The 16,936-nt window shown below is 43.4% G+C and overlaps 1 protein-coding gene across 1 annotated transcript in view; it reads left to right on the top strand.

Moving 5' to 3' along the window:
• Window positions 1-16,936, top strand: part of LOC146833610 (cytochrome P450 2D15-like) — a 363,035-nt gene that overhangs the window by 21,165 nt on the left and 324,934 nt on the right. Inside the window, exon 2 of the mRNA XM_085601486.1 lies at window positions 7,862-8,033. Coding sequence (XP_085457612.1) covers window positions 7,862-8,033 — 172 coding nt within the window. The remainder of the gene's footprint in view (window positions 1-7,861; window positions 8,034-16,936) is intronic.

Genomic DNA, 16,936 nt, shown 5'->3' with positions numbered 1-16,936 from the left:
ATATCAAGTACTTAGCCTAGTACTTCAATTTGTCCTGAGTCTGAAGAAATTCTCGAGGTCTTGACTCAGGAAGTCGCTGAAGAACTGGAGTAGCTAGGAAGCGTTAAGGGAACTGGAGCCAAGGGAACACTGGAGGAACTTGAACTGCAGCCAAGAAGAGCACTGCCTGGGACTGGTCAATTCTTCAGGTGAGTGGGAAAGGAGGACGTTTTTTCTGCAGTAAGGGTAGGCCAAGCAAGGATCTCAGGTTAGTGCGTGGTTTATATACATGCTCCGGGTCCAGTGGATACAACGGGATCACGTGTGGCACGTGGCAGTCTTGAAGGTTCTCCAAAACTCCTAAAGGGAACACTTGTTAGTACACAGGCTTAACCTTTCAGAAAGAGCAGGTGCAAACTAACAGATGGAATCACTTAACAGGAAACCAATGTTTTGTTTTGTCTAAACGTGCATAAGAGAAAACCACTCTAAGCCCCCGGCAATTGTGGGACAAGGCAAGTCAATGGTTAACTTGTTCAGTGAATGCTTGCAAGCTCGGGTGTAATAGAATCAGGGGGAGAGGGGAAACTCCGTCATGGAATCCTAGCGCGCCACGAGGCACCACAGGGGTAACATAACATGAGCCCTGCGCACCAGGCCCACTACACAGTGTGCATGATAGGTACGTAACACTTAAGGCCCTTTTTTGCACCTGGGTCATTTTGCAGGGTTACCCTGAGGTTTTTACCTTCTGTTGCGGAACGTGTTGGCATTTGAACTCTGCATTTTTTCCCGCTCACCAGTGGTATGATCCTTGTGCTCTCTCCTGAAAACATGGTACAATTGGCATATACTTAATTGGTTTACTTAATTGAAATTCCCTAGTAAATGGTGCTACATGTACACATGGTCTGGAAATTAAGGGCTACTAGTGGGCCTGCAGAACTCTTGTACCACCCACTAAAGCAGCCTTTTAAAACATGTCTCAGGCCTGCCACGGAAGCATGTAGTGAAGTTTTACTCTGCTACTTCAACCTGGAAAAATGAACATTTTCCCAGGCCTAAACCTTCCTTTTTAATAATTACAAGTCACCCATTAGGTAGGCCCTAAAGGCTCATAGAACAGGGTGCATTGTATATAAAAAGTAGAACATAGGTACTTAAGTGTCACATGTCCTGGCTAACCTTGGATTGGAAGCAGGGAGATATATGTTGTTTACACTCAAATGAATTGTAATTTAAAACTTCTTTAATGGTAACATAGGATTTTAAGTTACAATTCTGAAAATCCCACTTTGAAAAAGTTGGCATTCTCTTGTCCTAACCATTCGTATCTTCAGACAGTGTACTGGGTCACATGACTATGAATGGCTCTGCAGTTGGGGGTTGTGTATTATTTTCAAATAGTAGTACAAAGGGGGCTTAGGAGTGAATAGGGTGGGCCATCCTGACAGGATGACTGGGAAGGAGCTGTACCCAGTCTCACTTGCACTTTTTTAGACCTGACCTCCTTGGCGTGCTTTTCACCAACACTTTTTGCCATCAGTCCTCCTGTTTTGCTGAATTAATGTTTGTTGGTCTTAGGAGTCTGTGCACTTTACCACTGCTAACCAGTGCTAAAGTGCTTGCAGCCACGGTCCATGCAGGTAAAAGCGGTGGGGCGGTGGGGCCGCATGCAGGGGGATTCCGAGGGACAATGCAGAGGGAAAATTTATTATTTATTTAATTTTCCCTCTGCGTCGTCCCTCAAAATACCCCCCCCCCCCCCCCCCGACGCAGCCCCACTGCTGTTACCTGCACGGACCGCGGCTGAGTACTTGTGTTCTTCTCTCCTTTATACATGGTAAATTGTCTTACACCCAATTGCACATTAAATTTACTTACAAGTCCCAGGTAAAGTGGTACTACATGTACATGTGTAAATTAAGTGCTACTAGTGGACCTGCGGTAGGTATTGTGTCACCCACTTAACTAGTCTTTTTAAACATGCCCCAGGTCTGCCATAGCTGCCTGTGTTCAGTTTTAAACTGCCATTTCGCCAGGTCTAAACCTTCCATTTTAATACATATAAGTGACGTCTAGGCTAGGCGCTATACAGCCCATAGGGCAAGGTGCAGTGTATTGAAAAAGTTGCACATTCACTTTTTACGTTTTTGCATATCCTGGTAGTGTAAAAGTCCCTAAATTTGTTTTTCACTACTGCAAGACCTACCTCTCCCATAGGATAACATTGGGTTACCTTGTTACATTTATTAGATGATAACCCTTGATTGGGAACAGTAGAAATATCATGTTTACACTCAAAGTAATTTGAAATCCTCTTTAATGGTAAACTAAGTTTTAAGTCACAATTCTAAAAATGCTGCTTTTAGAAAGTTGACATTTTCTTGTCCTAACCATTTGGTGCCTGCAACCTGAATCCTGGGTCACATGACTTGGTGTAGTTGGCAGGTGGGCTTTGTGTATTCCTTCCAGACAGTAACACTAAGGGAGACTAGGTGTTGTCAGGATGAGCCATACGATCAGGATTGGAGGGACGGAGCAATTTCTTTCCCCAACTACATTTCAAAAGGGCTGCCTCAGCACACACACAAAGAATTTCAAACTAGTCTATTATCACCCCGACCTTGGGAACCAGGGCAGGAGAAGGAAGGAAATTCCTGAACTGGACAAGGGGGGAAATCTAGAAGTTTCTCCCACATCAAAGCTGGCACCAGGTATAAATATCGGACCCTCAGACCAACTGTTTAGTACACTCCTGAACCTGTGGACACCACAGATGAAGGACTGCCCTGCTGCCAGAGACCTGCCGTGCTGCTTAAGGTCTGCAGTGCTGCTTAAAGGAGAGAGGGCCATCTCCTTGAACACATTACTACTGGAGTGACTCCAAGGGTCTGTTGACTGACATCCTGCCTGAGCTACAAAGGCGCAACAAGCCCCAGAGGCCTCCCTGCAACTGCCCACCTGACATGCTGCAACTGGACCTGCCCAGACTTGCAACAAGACCTGTCTGAGCCCTGCTAGCCTCTGCAAGTGATAGTCCCTAATTTCCAGGAGGAGCTGCCACAGGCCCTGGGCCCTGGGTTGGCGTCAGGGTGCACTCCACTGAATACAAAGGAGCAATCCAGAAGCTTTGGGTTCTTTGCGATAGCGAACGGGGCCTCTTGCGCCAAGATCTTGCCGTCTACATCACCCGCCAAAGTAAAGCTCCGGTAAGCCTATCTCTTCGTCCACAGTAACGACCATCTGCGACACCCAGCCTGCTCCTAACGCTACAGTTATGATCCTCAATGCTGCTATTCTTGCTCCTCTTGGCCTCGTCCACCACAAACTGGGCTTTTCGCATCAGACTTTGAGAAGATAGCTTTTTCAGTGGTAATAACCAGCTCCCTGTATCTGGCCCACACTCAATCGAGGTTGACTGAGCTTGTGACTTTCCCCGGTCTAGCACAACCAGATGACCGCGAGTAGCGCTTTGTGCTTTTAGGCGCTATATTTACCGAAATATTTGAAATTGTATATCTCCTGTTCTACTGATTGGATTTTTTCATTTGTGTGTTCTTTTATTTATCAAAGTTTACACTAGTCACAGTTTACACTAGTTTTCTAAATTGATGTGTGGGATTTGTCTTATTTTATGTTTTCACATGATAACTGGTTGTGTGCTCCATAAATACTTTACACATTGCTTTTAAGTTAAGCCTTACTGCTTTTGCACCAAGCTACCAGATGGTTAAGCACAGGCTAATTTAGTGACTTTTGTGGTTCACCATGACAAGGATTGTGGTTGTTGCCTGAGTGGGGCTTCTATCCCTCTCAACCAATAACCCAATTTCTGACACTCCTGGACAGTTTTCTTCCTCGAGGTCACCTCCACGTAGGTTTCAGTTAGCTGGAATTTGCTCTTTCACTGTTTTGCAGGACAGCTGGGTCCTCTTTTAATGTCAGCAGTTGAAGGCCTGTTCCTGTGATTTTCACCTTCCTTCCAGCCATTTTGGAAGACAGACAGGAAGCTAGTTGCATCAGGTCAATGGAGTGTGATTTACACCCAAACTCCGTCAGTCAAAGTTTTGTGGTACTAAGCAATGGCTTGCACTTGGAAAAGAAAGAAATGGAGCACTTGCATCTAGTCTGGCAGAAAAGCAGATATATATCTCACCAGCCCACCAGACATTTTCAGAGTATCTATCTCAGAACAACATAGACAGTAATGAGGTAATGAAAACATCGTCCAAGGGAGTTCCTGTAGGCTCCATTCCCTCCAAGGTACAGGTAATATGGCCTGTGTGAAAGAACTAAAAAGGGATTAAACATCCGGTCTCCCCTGAGGGGCAATCACCAGGTGTATTTAGTGTTTTTCGCCTTGCTTGGGTTTGGTTTGTGTTTGTGTTTATTTAAAATAGAACCTTTTTTGCTTCTCCTTTCTGTGCACTGTGGACGCTCATTTGTACTGCTCTCTTGAAGCTGCCGAACCTCCGGGTTGTCGGCTGAATAGCTGTGTCCCTGATTTTTGATGAATAAAGGTTTAAAAAAAAAAAAAAAAAAGGGATTAAACCACTATTGAACTTGTATGAGGCATTTGAACTAATGGGCTCATCCTTTGTATAACAACTGATGCTACTGCCTAACATATTTGCTCACTTTATACTAGCGGTGTTTACTATGTATCTTAACATCGAGGCATTCATCTGGTAAGCAAAGTATCACAGAGCTCAAGGGGGAGGTGTGTAAAAAGAATGGTTCGTCATGGGCTGAGTTTAAAACAATTGATTACAAATGCCATTAAGAGTCTGAGGGTATGTGACCGGCTAATTGACGTGCGTTTGTATTAGCGGCTACCAGTCAAACTAGAAAGCTTTGCTAATATTTGTCAACTGTTCTCTACATTTTCAGAAGCACCGCTTTGAATAGTCCAGAAACCTTTTTTGTTGAAATATGCAAATTATTCACGTCCCATAAGCATATCTGGCAAACATAGTAAATCCATAATTATTCTTTTTATTTTTTATTTTACTGTTACATTTTTACAGAACACACTCCTCCCACGGGTGTGACCAGGGGCTACATGCCCCTCTCCCCTTTATTTACATATCTGCCTCAGGGCATGGGATCCTTGGGGCCTCAAGCAGGCTCTTGAAAGGGGTCGTTCACCCCCCCCCCTTTTAATAAATTATCTGCCTCAGAAGATGGGGCCTCAAGCAGGCTGTTGGAGAGGGGTGCGTGCCCCCTCCGCTTTAAATAAAGTGTTGGCCCCAGGGGATGAGGTTCTCGAGGACTCAAGTAAGCTCAGGGTGGGGGGCCGCATGCCGCACTTGCCTGTAAAAATAAATGTGCCACCCCAACCAGGCCATGGCCCACCCAGGGGGTTGGGGGTTGAAAGTGCAGGAGCCCAGGCAAATTTGTGGTAATTCTTTTTTTTATCATTTTTGGTCCTAAGAGGTTTTTGGTTGCAGGGTTCCAATAGTTTCTGGCCCCTGCTTGACAGACCACTGTGAAACTGTCCGGGAATGAGTTTTGTGAAGATTCATCAAACTGCGCCAAAGTTATAAGGAAATCAGAAAATGCTTCTCCTATGGAAACAGTGGCGACCACCCGATCCATTTTCCCATTGGAAAATTAGACCCAGCTAGAACCCAAACGGCTGAACGTAATTACTCATAATTCGGCAGAAAGCATGCTGGTTGTGATTTGGTGCACATTCATTCAGTAGTTTTGGGGAAATTAAGGTTCAAAATTATGGGATAAATGACACCACAGATCCAGATTCGATCTGATTGGCTGCCACCATATCAACAAAGATGTGGTGGCAGCCATCTTAGGACTCGAGAACCAGGGGGGCAGGGTAGGGATACCCTGCCCCCCTAGGTGTTGGGGAGCCCTGAGTCTAAAAGCTTTATTCTTTTTGACAGAATCCATGGTGCTGTTAAACCAAAAAAATCAGTGTGCTCCTGCCCTTTTGCTGTTTTAAGGGCCCTATTGGAGAAGGTCGCCCCCAGGAGTGAAATTGGAATTTCTTTTAAATTGGTGCAGCGAATATGCAAAGAATCCGCTGATCTGCAGCGCAGATTAAAAAAATGGTGGTCTTCTGCCCTTTTTCTTTTAAAAAACAGCACAGGCACCAGGGCGAATTGTTTTCATTTTGTGGGCCCAATCCTTAGAGGCCGTTTTTACTATTAGGGAAGAGGATGTGTGGCCCCCCTCCCTGAGTGTCTATCTCACCCCGGGGACCCATCTACAGGCTGTTTTCAATTTGCGGGAAGGAGGCATGCAGCCCCCCTTCCTGAGCCACAGTAGGGCCGTGGGGGCCTCATCTCCTGGGGCCAGTGTTGTTTTACAGGGTAGTGGGTGTCGGTTCCTCCTCCCTGAGCCTAGATCGGCCTCGGAACCCAATTCCCCAGGGCCAGATGCAAGCAGTTTCCCAGTGAATGAAACCCCTGGGACACAGCTGTATTCTGCACAGTAGAGTGTGGCCAAACTCTGCCTGCTTTCTCCCAGGCAGAAAACACAATTGTGATCCTACCCAAGTGAGAGCAGTGGAAAATAACGCGCCTGTCAGGCTAGAGCAAAGTGAGTGAGCTGGCTCCTGTCAGCACCCCTATGTGTGCTGGCTGGGGAGCCAGCATGGGCTGTGGGGCCTTGGGGAACTCCTTATGGCACCCAAATATTTAGGCAGGGTGGGTGCCCCGGGTGATCACTAGGGCACCTACTATTGAAAATAAATACCTGCTCCCACCAACGCCTAATATGGATGTTTGCTGGGGAACCCGCTGGGGCTGGTGCATTGGGGCTTCCCCGCAGCCCCCAACAATTTGTTAATATGGATACCACAGGTGGGCACTGGTGCACCCATTTTTAAAAACAAAATGCTGAGCCTGCGTGGGCCGTTGGGTCCTTAGGATTCCCTTCGTGGCCCCCAACCATTTTGGTGGTGTGGGCACTGCAAGCATCATTTTAACCAAAAACACAAACACACACAATAAGTCTCTTGGGTCATTGAATTCATGACTCCAGGAGGGCTTACCATATTTTTAAAGCACTCTCAGCTGGAGGTGTATGCTCTTCAGCTGGAGAGCATAGCCCCCTTTTGTTTGGTTCCATAGCTGCACTTTGTAGCTTGAAAATGGTAAAACAAAAAACTCAAAGGCAAGTCTAATGTTTTTTTAAATAATGCTTTAGTAAAAATAATCTGAGGCACACGATATTAATAAACATTGTATTATATGAAATATGCATTTGATTGTAGTTATTGGTGACTTTTTGACAAAGCCAATAGGTCTGCTTTACATGTTGATGTGCTGACCCCTTGATTGCTCTTTGCTTTTCATATTTTGTTGTTCTGACCCTCTGACAGAGTCGGTAGGTTCATCTTACATTAAAGGACACTCTTTATAGTGTTACAATACATAGTCAGCTGTGTGTGCCCAGAGAGGAGGGTGGGTGCTTGCAGGGGGGTTGGCGCAAGGCCTGTCCACAGGCTGTTTGCCCACCCCAACAGCATGCACCGACAAAGGCTGTGCGTTGTGAGGGAATAGGTGCGTGTGGGGGGTTGGGCCCAGGCCATTGTTTCTTTCTTACTTTCTTCCTTAATTCTTTATTCCTCCCTCTCTTCCCTCCTTCCATCAGTTTTCTTTTCATTTTCCTTTTCTCCCTGTTCATTTCCCTCTCTTTGCTTCTTTAATCCTCCACATTCAGTATGTCTTTCCATTTTTCATTCCATATGTATACATTTACTACACTTTCCTCATCCTTTTTGTTTGTTTGATCCTTTTCCTTTTACCTACCATTGTGTCTTTCTCAGTTCCTCCTTAATCTTTTTTTCTTCAACTCTCCAACGCTACCTATTTATGTTTTCTATCTCATGTCTTTATTTCTCTCCTTGCAGCTCCGTAAGAAGTATGGAAATGTTTTTAGCCTACAGTTCTGCTGGACAAATGTGGTTGTCTTGAACGAGTTTGTAGTGATGAAAGAGGCGCTTGTCAACAAATCTGAAGACATTGCTGACCGACCACCTTTTCCAATTTATGAGCATCTAGGATTTCGAGAGCACAGCGAAGGTGAGTGTTTACATTCCAAGTACTGTGGAAAAAAAGCATAGAATCAGGAAATTCGTATCTGCTGTGTTTTGTCCATTTGGGGTTCTACATAGAACACTATCTCAAGATTATTAAATCTACTTTCAATAATATTGCATTGACCTAATTTTGTAAGGAAAGCATGCATTTACTATTTTTAAACACCCATATTATCTTTCGAAGTAAGTATAAGAAGCCATAAAATAGTAGCATATATTTACTGTAGAAAGAAGTGTGCGGTCAATCTAATTCATGCAATATTTATTCATTGTAAATCGCCTGCACTATAGTGACCTGCCACCACTTTTTAGGTCAAGCCTAGAGTCAGCGCACAAGCGCTGCTCTAGGGAAGATCTGGGGTAGTTCAGTATAGGAGAGAAGCCCCTCCCACTACCCCGCCCATATTTTTCATTGGGTTGTATGTTTGTCATTCCTAAATGCTGGCTTCTGGTTCCTAAATAGGCTTTTGAGTCTCTCCTTAGTATGACTGTGTCGTCATTTGTAACCTCCCATGGCTACTGGCCCCTTTACTTGTTACACGTTAGGTGTACTTTTTTTTAGGTCGAGCCTGAGCCAGCGCTGTTTAGTTTCATGGTCCCGCCTCTCTCCTGTTGTCCGTGTTCCTTTTGATCCCGTCCCCCTCCCGCTGTCCGTGTTCTCGCAGCTCGTGGGCCATGAACGTGCGCTTAGTGACCACCGTTCACAGCCCTCTCTGCTCTGCAACAGAATGCAGTGCCTCCTGCAGCGCAGAAATGGCATACTCCCACGCCTCCAGGTGCATGCACCATGCCCCTCCTGCCTTGCAGTGCACGCACAACTCACCTGGCCCTGACGAGGTCGCAATATCCTGCCCCAGTGGGCTCCTGCCCCCTCACCTGCCCTACTCGGGTATCCCGGCCCCCAGAGCTCACATACGTGCAGATCTCACAGTGCATGCGGCTGCATGGCTCTGGAGCACTTCCCTTGGCTGCCTCTGGTGGCTCCAGTGGGAGGGAGGCCTGCGCCGGGCTGGTGTCCTCTTCTTGTGTTTATCCCGGGCACCACACTTTGCTTAAGCAAGGCACCGGCATTTGTAGCTATAACATATATATGCTTCAGCGCAAAAGCTCCATCTGTAGGGTGCCCTCCCTCCCACCACTTAGAACAGGCTCCCTAGTTCACGCACCCCCCGCCCACTGCCGGATAAAGTAGATAATTGTGGTACAATGATAAAATAAGTAGTGGGATTGCAAGTATTAATGCCATTTCTCTTAAATCGTCATTTTGAATTATTCTTTCAAATGCCACTCTCTCAAGTGTCTAGTTAACGCACCTCCCTCCCCCGCTGCCGGATTAAGGAGACTGAAGATTAGATACCTAATTTCCAACTGAATGAACCAAGAGCAACCAAAATTTAAAACTACATCCAACATTCCATTTGTCTCTAATCCAACAATGTCACACCGTGTCAAGATGACTACAATCAACAAGAACTGTCAGAATCTAGATTTCTGAGATCACTGCGAGGCCAGCATGGGGTGAATCCAATACTTACTGCACGGAGTTTGTGTTGGCAACAACTCTTTCTGGTGTTGTGGGCAGCTGGAGGGGAGGTGGGCAGGTCTAAGGCAGGCTCAGTGGCTAATCACCGTGTTTTTTTGCACCTGAAGAGGTGATCCCGGGAGAGGTTGAGCCTGGCTGATGACGAAGGGCAGTGTACCTAGTTTACGAGTGTGTATACCCCACAATGTTGCCCTTTATTTGTTTGCACAAGGTTGAAAGGTTGTTGATTTACCTGGCCAAAGGTTTAATAATGGCATGATGTCTATCTAGTTTTTTAATGTACTTTTAGTCTTGGGCAATTGACAATACAGTATGCAATTTTATTCACATAATACAATTTCCCCTTCTCCCACTTTCACTTTGTTCTGCAAAATATGCTCTTCTAGAAAGGACTCGTAATCTATTCTGTTTTTGCTCTAAAGTATTAGGTGAGTATGTCTGTCTGTCTACGTTTAGAAGGGGCACAAAAGCAATCAGCCAGCACCATAAGTGCACACTGAGGTATGTTTACATATTACTACTGCTGCTTAAAATATATAACTTAAGAAATGGGTAATTAACCAGGGTTTCCTTTTCCACATGCCACTAGCTTGCAGAAGCGTGCTGAATACATCCCGTGGTGCCATTCCTTGAGGTGATTTACACAATTAATTTCATTTTTTAAAATGTGTTACGAATCAAAAGCGGAGTTGTAGGGCTCAGAATATATATATATATATATATATGTATATGTGTATATATATATATATATATTCACTGAAAAAACCACAGGTTTCACACATGTTATAGTTAGCTGGACATTTTACTGATAAAAAACCAATGAAATTCCCCCGTTATAGTTACTGTAGGCAACTATAACTCACGCGACCGCAATCCTCTGCTGATGCTAATACTGTATTTAGACACTTATTTGCCAATGTCTTCTTCCATTAAATTTTAGCTATACATATATTACAAATATTTTTTTTTCATAAAGACACATATGTCATCAGCAGAGGATTACGGTCGCGTGAGTTATAGTTGCCTACAGTAACTATAACGGGGGAATTTCATTGGTTTTTATCAGTAAAATGTCCAGCTAACTATAACATGTGTGAAACCTATGGTTTTTTCAGTGAATTTGCAAGGTTTTTTAAATGCTAATTCCTAACTATAACGTGTGTGAAACCTATGGTTTTTTCAGTGAATTTGTACGGTTTTTTAAATGCTAAGTTACTTTACGCCATTTGTGGCGTGCGCGCCCACTTAACGCAATTCGTTCCGTGCGCGCACGGTGCGCTTCGCGCACCGCGTGTCCACATTACGCTAGATGGGCCCTGAACGCACGATGCACTTCGCGCACCGTGCGCACATGGAGGAAACATATGATGAGTATCGTTGTGACAGGTAAAATATATGTTTTGTAAAATAGACATAAGCCATGCACAACTGGTCCCGTTCGGGCACCAGTTGCACACGGGGTGGGGAGAATGTGGATATTTTTTTTTTTTTAATATTGGTTACCGTACGCGTACGGTAAGCGTAATCGGCGAAATTTCGGAAAAAATAAAAATTGTTTTTTTTTACTTGGGGGAACGTTGGGGACTCCCTCGACATGGCTAGGTGCTTGGGAGCTGTCTAAACAGCCCCTTTACATGTTTTTTGACTTTGTTATTCAACACCCTGTCACAGTGCGAGAGAGAAAATGGCGGCCGCCGCTTCCTGGTTTAGACCGATTCGAATGTTTACTAAGATCTAACGGCCAATCAGAATCGCGCTCGCGCACGTCACCGTACGCGTACGGTAAGCGCACCGTAAGCGCACCGTAAGCTGTCTCAGATATATATATTGATTTAAAGGCTATTTTCTCAGAATCTACTGAACAGATTTACACCAAACCTACAAAAGGCACTTCCTTGACCTGGGGACTACCTCTCTGCCAAATTTCATTAAATTCTGTTCAGCCGTTCGGGCTGTAGCCCTGTCTAAAGGTCCTATGGAAAAATGCATGGGAAAAACGCGTTTTGGGACCCCCCTTTTATCTCAGCCCCCGCTTGACGAATCCCCCCGAGACTTTCAGGATAGGAGCGGAGCGTAGCGCCCCACCTATTTTGAAAAATTCGCGAGGATTCGTCGACCGGCGCCAAAGTTATTCAAAATAGAATGTTGCGGATTTCCTATGGAAACGTGGTCCTAACTATAACTACCTACTGGCGACCGCCAGTAGGTAATATATATATATATATATATATATATATGTATTCCAATGGCCCAAAGCTTTTGAGGAAGCACTCGACAGCAAATGAAAACCGAAGGGTTTATTTTCACCAAGAAACCAGCATTTGCATTCCAGTTAGCATTCATAGCGCCTACTCATTCCAGCATGCACTGAAAAGAAAAACGCACTGAGCAAAGCAATTAACAAACAACATGCAGCTGAGAATAAAAAGCTCTCTGGAAACATTCACATCTTGTAAGTCGCCTCTGAAGAAAAGGCAGGAGCCTTGAAACGCATCAGGCGCTATGAATGCTAACTGGAATGCAAATGCTGGTTTCTTGGTGAAAATAAACCCTTCGGTTTTCATTTGCTGTCGAGGGCTTCCTCAAAAGCTTTGGGCCATTGGAATACATAAATCAACACGGCAGCCCTGTCGTGGAGGAATGCACCATCACGAAATGAGAGAGGCTGTTGGTGGAAACTATTTCCATACCTGTTGCAGCACAGCAAGTGAGTTAATTTTAACCAGCTCTGTACTCTGGGTCCCACTAAAGGAAATAATGAATTTTAAAAGCGTGAATGGCTAAACAGAACCTACAAAGGACGTGATTGACATTGTACTGAACTACTCATTCCAGCATGCACTGAAAAGAAAAACGCACTGAGCAAAGCAATTAACAAACAACATGCAGCTGAGAATAAAAAGCTCTCTGGAAACATTCACATCTTGTAAGTCGCCTCTGAAGAAAAGGCAGGAGCCTTGAAACGCGTCAGGCGCTATGAATGCTAACTGGAATGCAAATGCTGGTTTCTTGGTGAAAATAAACCCTTCGGTTTTCATTTGCTGTCGAGGGCTTCCTCAAAAGCTTTGGGCCATTGGAATACATAAATCAACACGGCAGCCCTGTCGTGGAGGAATGCACCATCACGAAATGAGAGAGGCTGTTGGTGGAAACTATTTCCATACCTGTTGCAGCACAGCAAGTGAGTTAATTTTAACCAGCTCTGTACTCTGGGTCCCACTAAAGGAAATAATGAATTTTAAAAGCGTGAATGGCTAAACAGAACCTACAAAGGACGTGATTGACATTGTACTGAACTACTCATTCCAGCATGCACTGAAAAGAAAAACGCACTGAGCAAAGCAATTAACAAACAACATGCAGCTGAGAATAAAAAGCTCTCTGGAAACATTCACATCTTGTAAGTCGCCTCTGAAGAAAAGGCAGGAGCCTTGAAACGCGTCAGGCGCTATGAATGCTAACTGGAATGCAAATGCTGGTTTCTTGGTGAAAATAAACCCTTCGGTTTTCATTTGCTGTCGAGGGCTTCCTCAAAAGCTTTGGGCCATTGGAATACATATATATATATATATATATATATATATATATATATATATATATATATATATATATATATATATATATATATATAATTACCTACTGGCGGTCGCCAGTAGGTAGTTATAGCTAGGACCTATTTTCCATAGAAAATCCGCAACATTCTATTCCCAATAAGTCTGGCGCCGGTTGACGACTCTTCGCGGAATTTTCCAAACTTTTGGCCAGCTCCGGTCCGCTCCTATCCTGAAAGTTTCGTGGTGATTCGTCAAGCGGGGGCTGAGAAAAAAGGGGGGTCCCAAAACACGTTTTCCCCATGCAATTTCCCATAGGACCTGTTGACGCAGCTACAGCCCGAACTGCTGAACGGAATTACACCAAATTTGGCAGAAAGGTAGACCTTGGTTCAGAGTCGTGCCTTTTGCTTAAATGGTGTAAATCCGTTCAGTAGTTCCTGAGAAAATCAAAAGTAAAATCACATATATATCTGGGCGGAGCCTAACCACACATCTCATCGTGAGATCTGATAGGCTGTCAGCACTTCATCCAAGAAGTGTTGGCAGCCATCTTGGGACCAATATACATGATAGCACCTCATTAAAAAGCATTGCAGTTAATAGAGGGTTTTAAGACTTTAGTTACATTATAAATCATTTGTTGATGGTACCATACTCCTTTTAGGAATTGTGGTATGTTCTAAGGTGATTTTACCATGTGAAAAAGCCTTCTGCTGGGATATCATGAGTCATGTTTGAGAGAACTATTTTCGCATGCTTTTCCCACAGAGGTTTGGAAGGTGATCTATAAGCTAAACTGAGAGCATATTTTCTGTAAATTCACATTATCTTTCTTAGTCATGTGAGAATGAAGTCTGACATTCTCAGTAAAACATGTACATCCAACAAGGGCAGAGACTGTCAGTTGATTCCTTTGTGTTCTACTGCAGCTTCCCAGAGTGTTCCAAAGAACAACTAGAGCGCTAACCCTCCTACTTATGATAAACGTATGGCATACCTGAAGCCATCTTGATTGGAATAAAGTGGTAACTCTTAAAACATTTAATTTAAAAAGGAACAAAATGAGGGGGTTCATTTTGCCATAGAATGTATGATTAGTGCTGCAGAAAGAAAAATTAGGGCACATTTTGAGTGACTTCTCAAATCCTCTTCTATTTCATTAAAGAATTCTGACATGCAGACTGAAACATGCACTTTCAATACCAGCAGCAGACTTCCCTGGTGAGCAGTAGCTTCACTACAGTGATCTAATGAGCAACTAGAGTGCTAACAGTCTGAATTTATGGCAAATGTGTGACACATCTGAATGCCTTCTTCATTGAATCAAAGTAAAAAACTGACAGTATGCCTACTGAGGAGACTGTAGCAAATGAGGAAATTAGGAAACTTCATAACAAGTCTCCCAAGATGGCCACCAGAGACAAAAGAGCCCAAATGTAGCACACATATCACCGAGATGTAGCCCAAGTGTAGCCCAATGACAGAAATCCCAGAGTGTTTTAAGGAACAACTAGAGCGCTAACAGTCTTACTTATGACAAAAGTATGGCACACCTGAAACCATCTTGATTGGAATAAAGTGGTAACACTTAAAACATTCAATTCACAAAGGAACAAAATGAGGGGGTTAATTTTGCCATAGAAATTATGATTAGTGCTGCAGAAAGAAAAATTAGGGCACATTTTGACTTCTCAAATCCTCTTCTATTTCATTAAAAAGTTCTGACATGCAGAGTGAAACATGCACTTTGAATACCAGCAGCATACTTCCCTGGTGAGCGGTAGCTTTACTACAGTGATCTAATGAGGAACTAGAGTGCTACCATTCAGAATTTATGGCAAATGTGTCACATCTGAATGCCTTCTTGATGGAACCAAAGTAAACAAGCATTGAAAATGCAATAGGTCTCGCCCTCGTTTAAGTTAAAGCAATTCTGTTTGTAATTACGTGGCTTTTTAGCTTTGCTTTTATTAGTGTTTTCAAAATTTCATGTACATAACATGCATATATGTATATGTATGCATGCATTTATATTTGTATTTATATAGATATGCAGATTATATATATGTTTATATATGTATGTGTATATATATATATATACACACATACATATATATAAATGCATATGCATATATGTGCATATGTGTGCGTGTAGAGAGAGGTAGAGAGGTAGAGGTGTAGAGGTAGAGACATAGAGGTAGAGAGAGAGAGGGGTAGGGAGTAGTAGAGAGAGAGGTAGAGAGAGGTAGAGAGGTAGAGAGTAGAGGATGAGTAATAGAGAGAGAGTAGTAGAGAGTAGTAAAGAGTGAGTAGTAGAGAGTAGTAGAGAGTGAGTAGTAGAGTGTAGTAGAGAGTGAGTATTAGAGAGTGAGTAGTAGAGAGTAGTAGAGAGTGAGTAGTGGAGACTGAGTAGCAGAGAGAGAGTAGTAGAGAATGAGTAGTAGAGAATGAGTAGTAGAGTGAGTAGTAGAGAGTAGTAGAGAGAGAGTAGTAGAGAGTAGTAGAGAGTGAGTAGTAGAGAGTGAGTAGTAGAGAGTAGAGTAGTAGAGAGAAGAGTAGTAGAGAGAGAGTAGTACAGAGTGAGTAGTACAGAGTGAGTAGTACAGAGTGAGTAGTACAGAGTGAGTAGTAGAGAGTGATTAGTAGAGAGTAGTGGAGTAGTAGAGAGTGAGTAGTAGAGAGTGAGTAGTAGAGAGTGGAGTAGAGTGAGTAGTAGGGAGTAGTAGGGATTAGTAAGGAGTAGTAGAGTGAGTAGTAGAGAGTGAGTAGTTGAGAGTGAGTAGTTGAGAGTGAGTAGTAGAGAGTGAGTAGTAGAGAGTGAGTAGTAGAGAGTGAGTAGTAGAGAGTGGTAGAGAGTGGTAGAGAGTGAGTAGTAGAGAGTGAGTAGTAGAGAGTGAGTAGTAGAGAGTGAGTAGTAGAGAGTGAGTAGTAGAGTGAGTAGTAGAGAGGGAGTAGTAGAGAGTAGTAGAGAGGGAGTAGTAGAGAGTAGTAGAGAGTGAGTAGTAGAGAGCAGTAGAGTGAGTAGTAGAGAGTGAGTAGTAGAGAGTGAGTAGTAGAGAGTAGTAGTAGAGATTAGTAGAGAGTAGTAGAGAGAGAGAGTAGTAGAAAGTAGTAGCGAGTGAGTAGTAGAGAGTGAGTAGTTTAATTTAAAAGGAACACAATGAGGAGGTTCATTTTGCCATAGAAATTATGATTAGTGTGGAAAGAGGAAAATTAGGGCACATTTTGAGTGACTTCTCAAATCCTCTTCTATTTCATTAAAAAATTCTGACATGCAGACTGAAACATGCACTTTCAATACCAGCAGCAGACTTCCCTGGTGAGCAGTAGCTTTACTACAGTGATCTAATAAGCAACTAGAGTGCTAACACTCCGAATTTATGGCAAATGTGTGACACATCTGAATGCCTTCTTGATTGAATGAAAGTAAAAAACCTGAAAGTATTTCCCACTGAGGAGACTGTTGTAAATGAGGAAATTAGAAAACTTCAAAACAAATAAGTCTCCCAAGATGGCCACCAGAGACAAAAGAGCCCAAATGTAGCACAAATATCAATGAGATGTAGCCCAAGTATAGCCCAATGACAGAATGTCCCTGAGTGTTCTAAAGAACAACTAGAGCACTAACAGTTTTACTTATGACAAAAGTATGGCAAACCTGATGCCATCTTGATTGAAATAAAGTGGTAACACTTAAAACATTTAAATTTCAAAGGAACAAAATGAGGGGGTTCATTTTTCCATAGAAATTATGATTAGTGCTGCAGAAAGAAAGATCAGGGCACATTT

This window comes from Triturus cristatus, chromosome 4_2 (assembly GCF_964204655.1).
Source record: "Triturus cristatus chromosome 4_2, aTriCri1.1, whole genome shotgun sequence".
Classification (NCBI taxonomy): Eukaryota; Metazoa; Chordata; class Amphibia; order Caudata; family Salamandridae; genus Triturus; species Triturus cristatus.
This window is presented reverse-complemented; position numbering and strand designations above follow the sequence as displayed.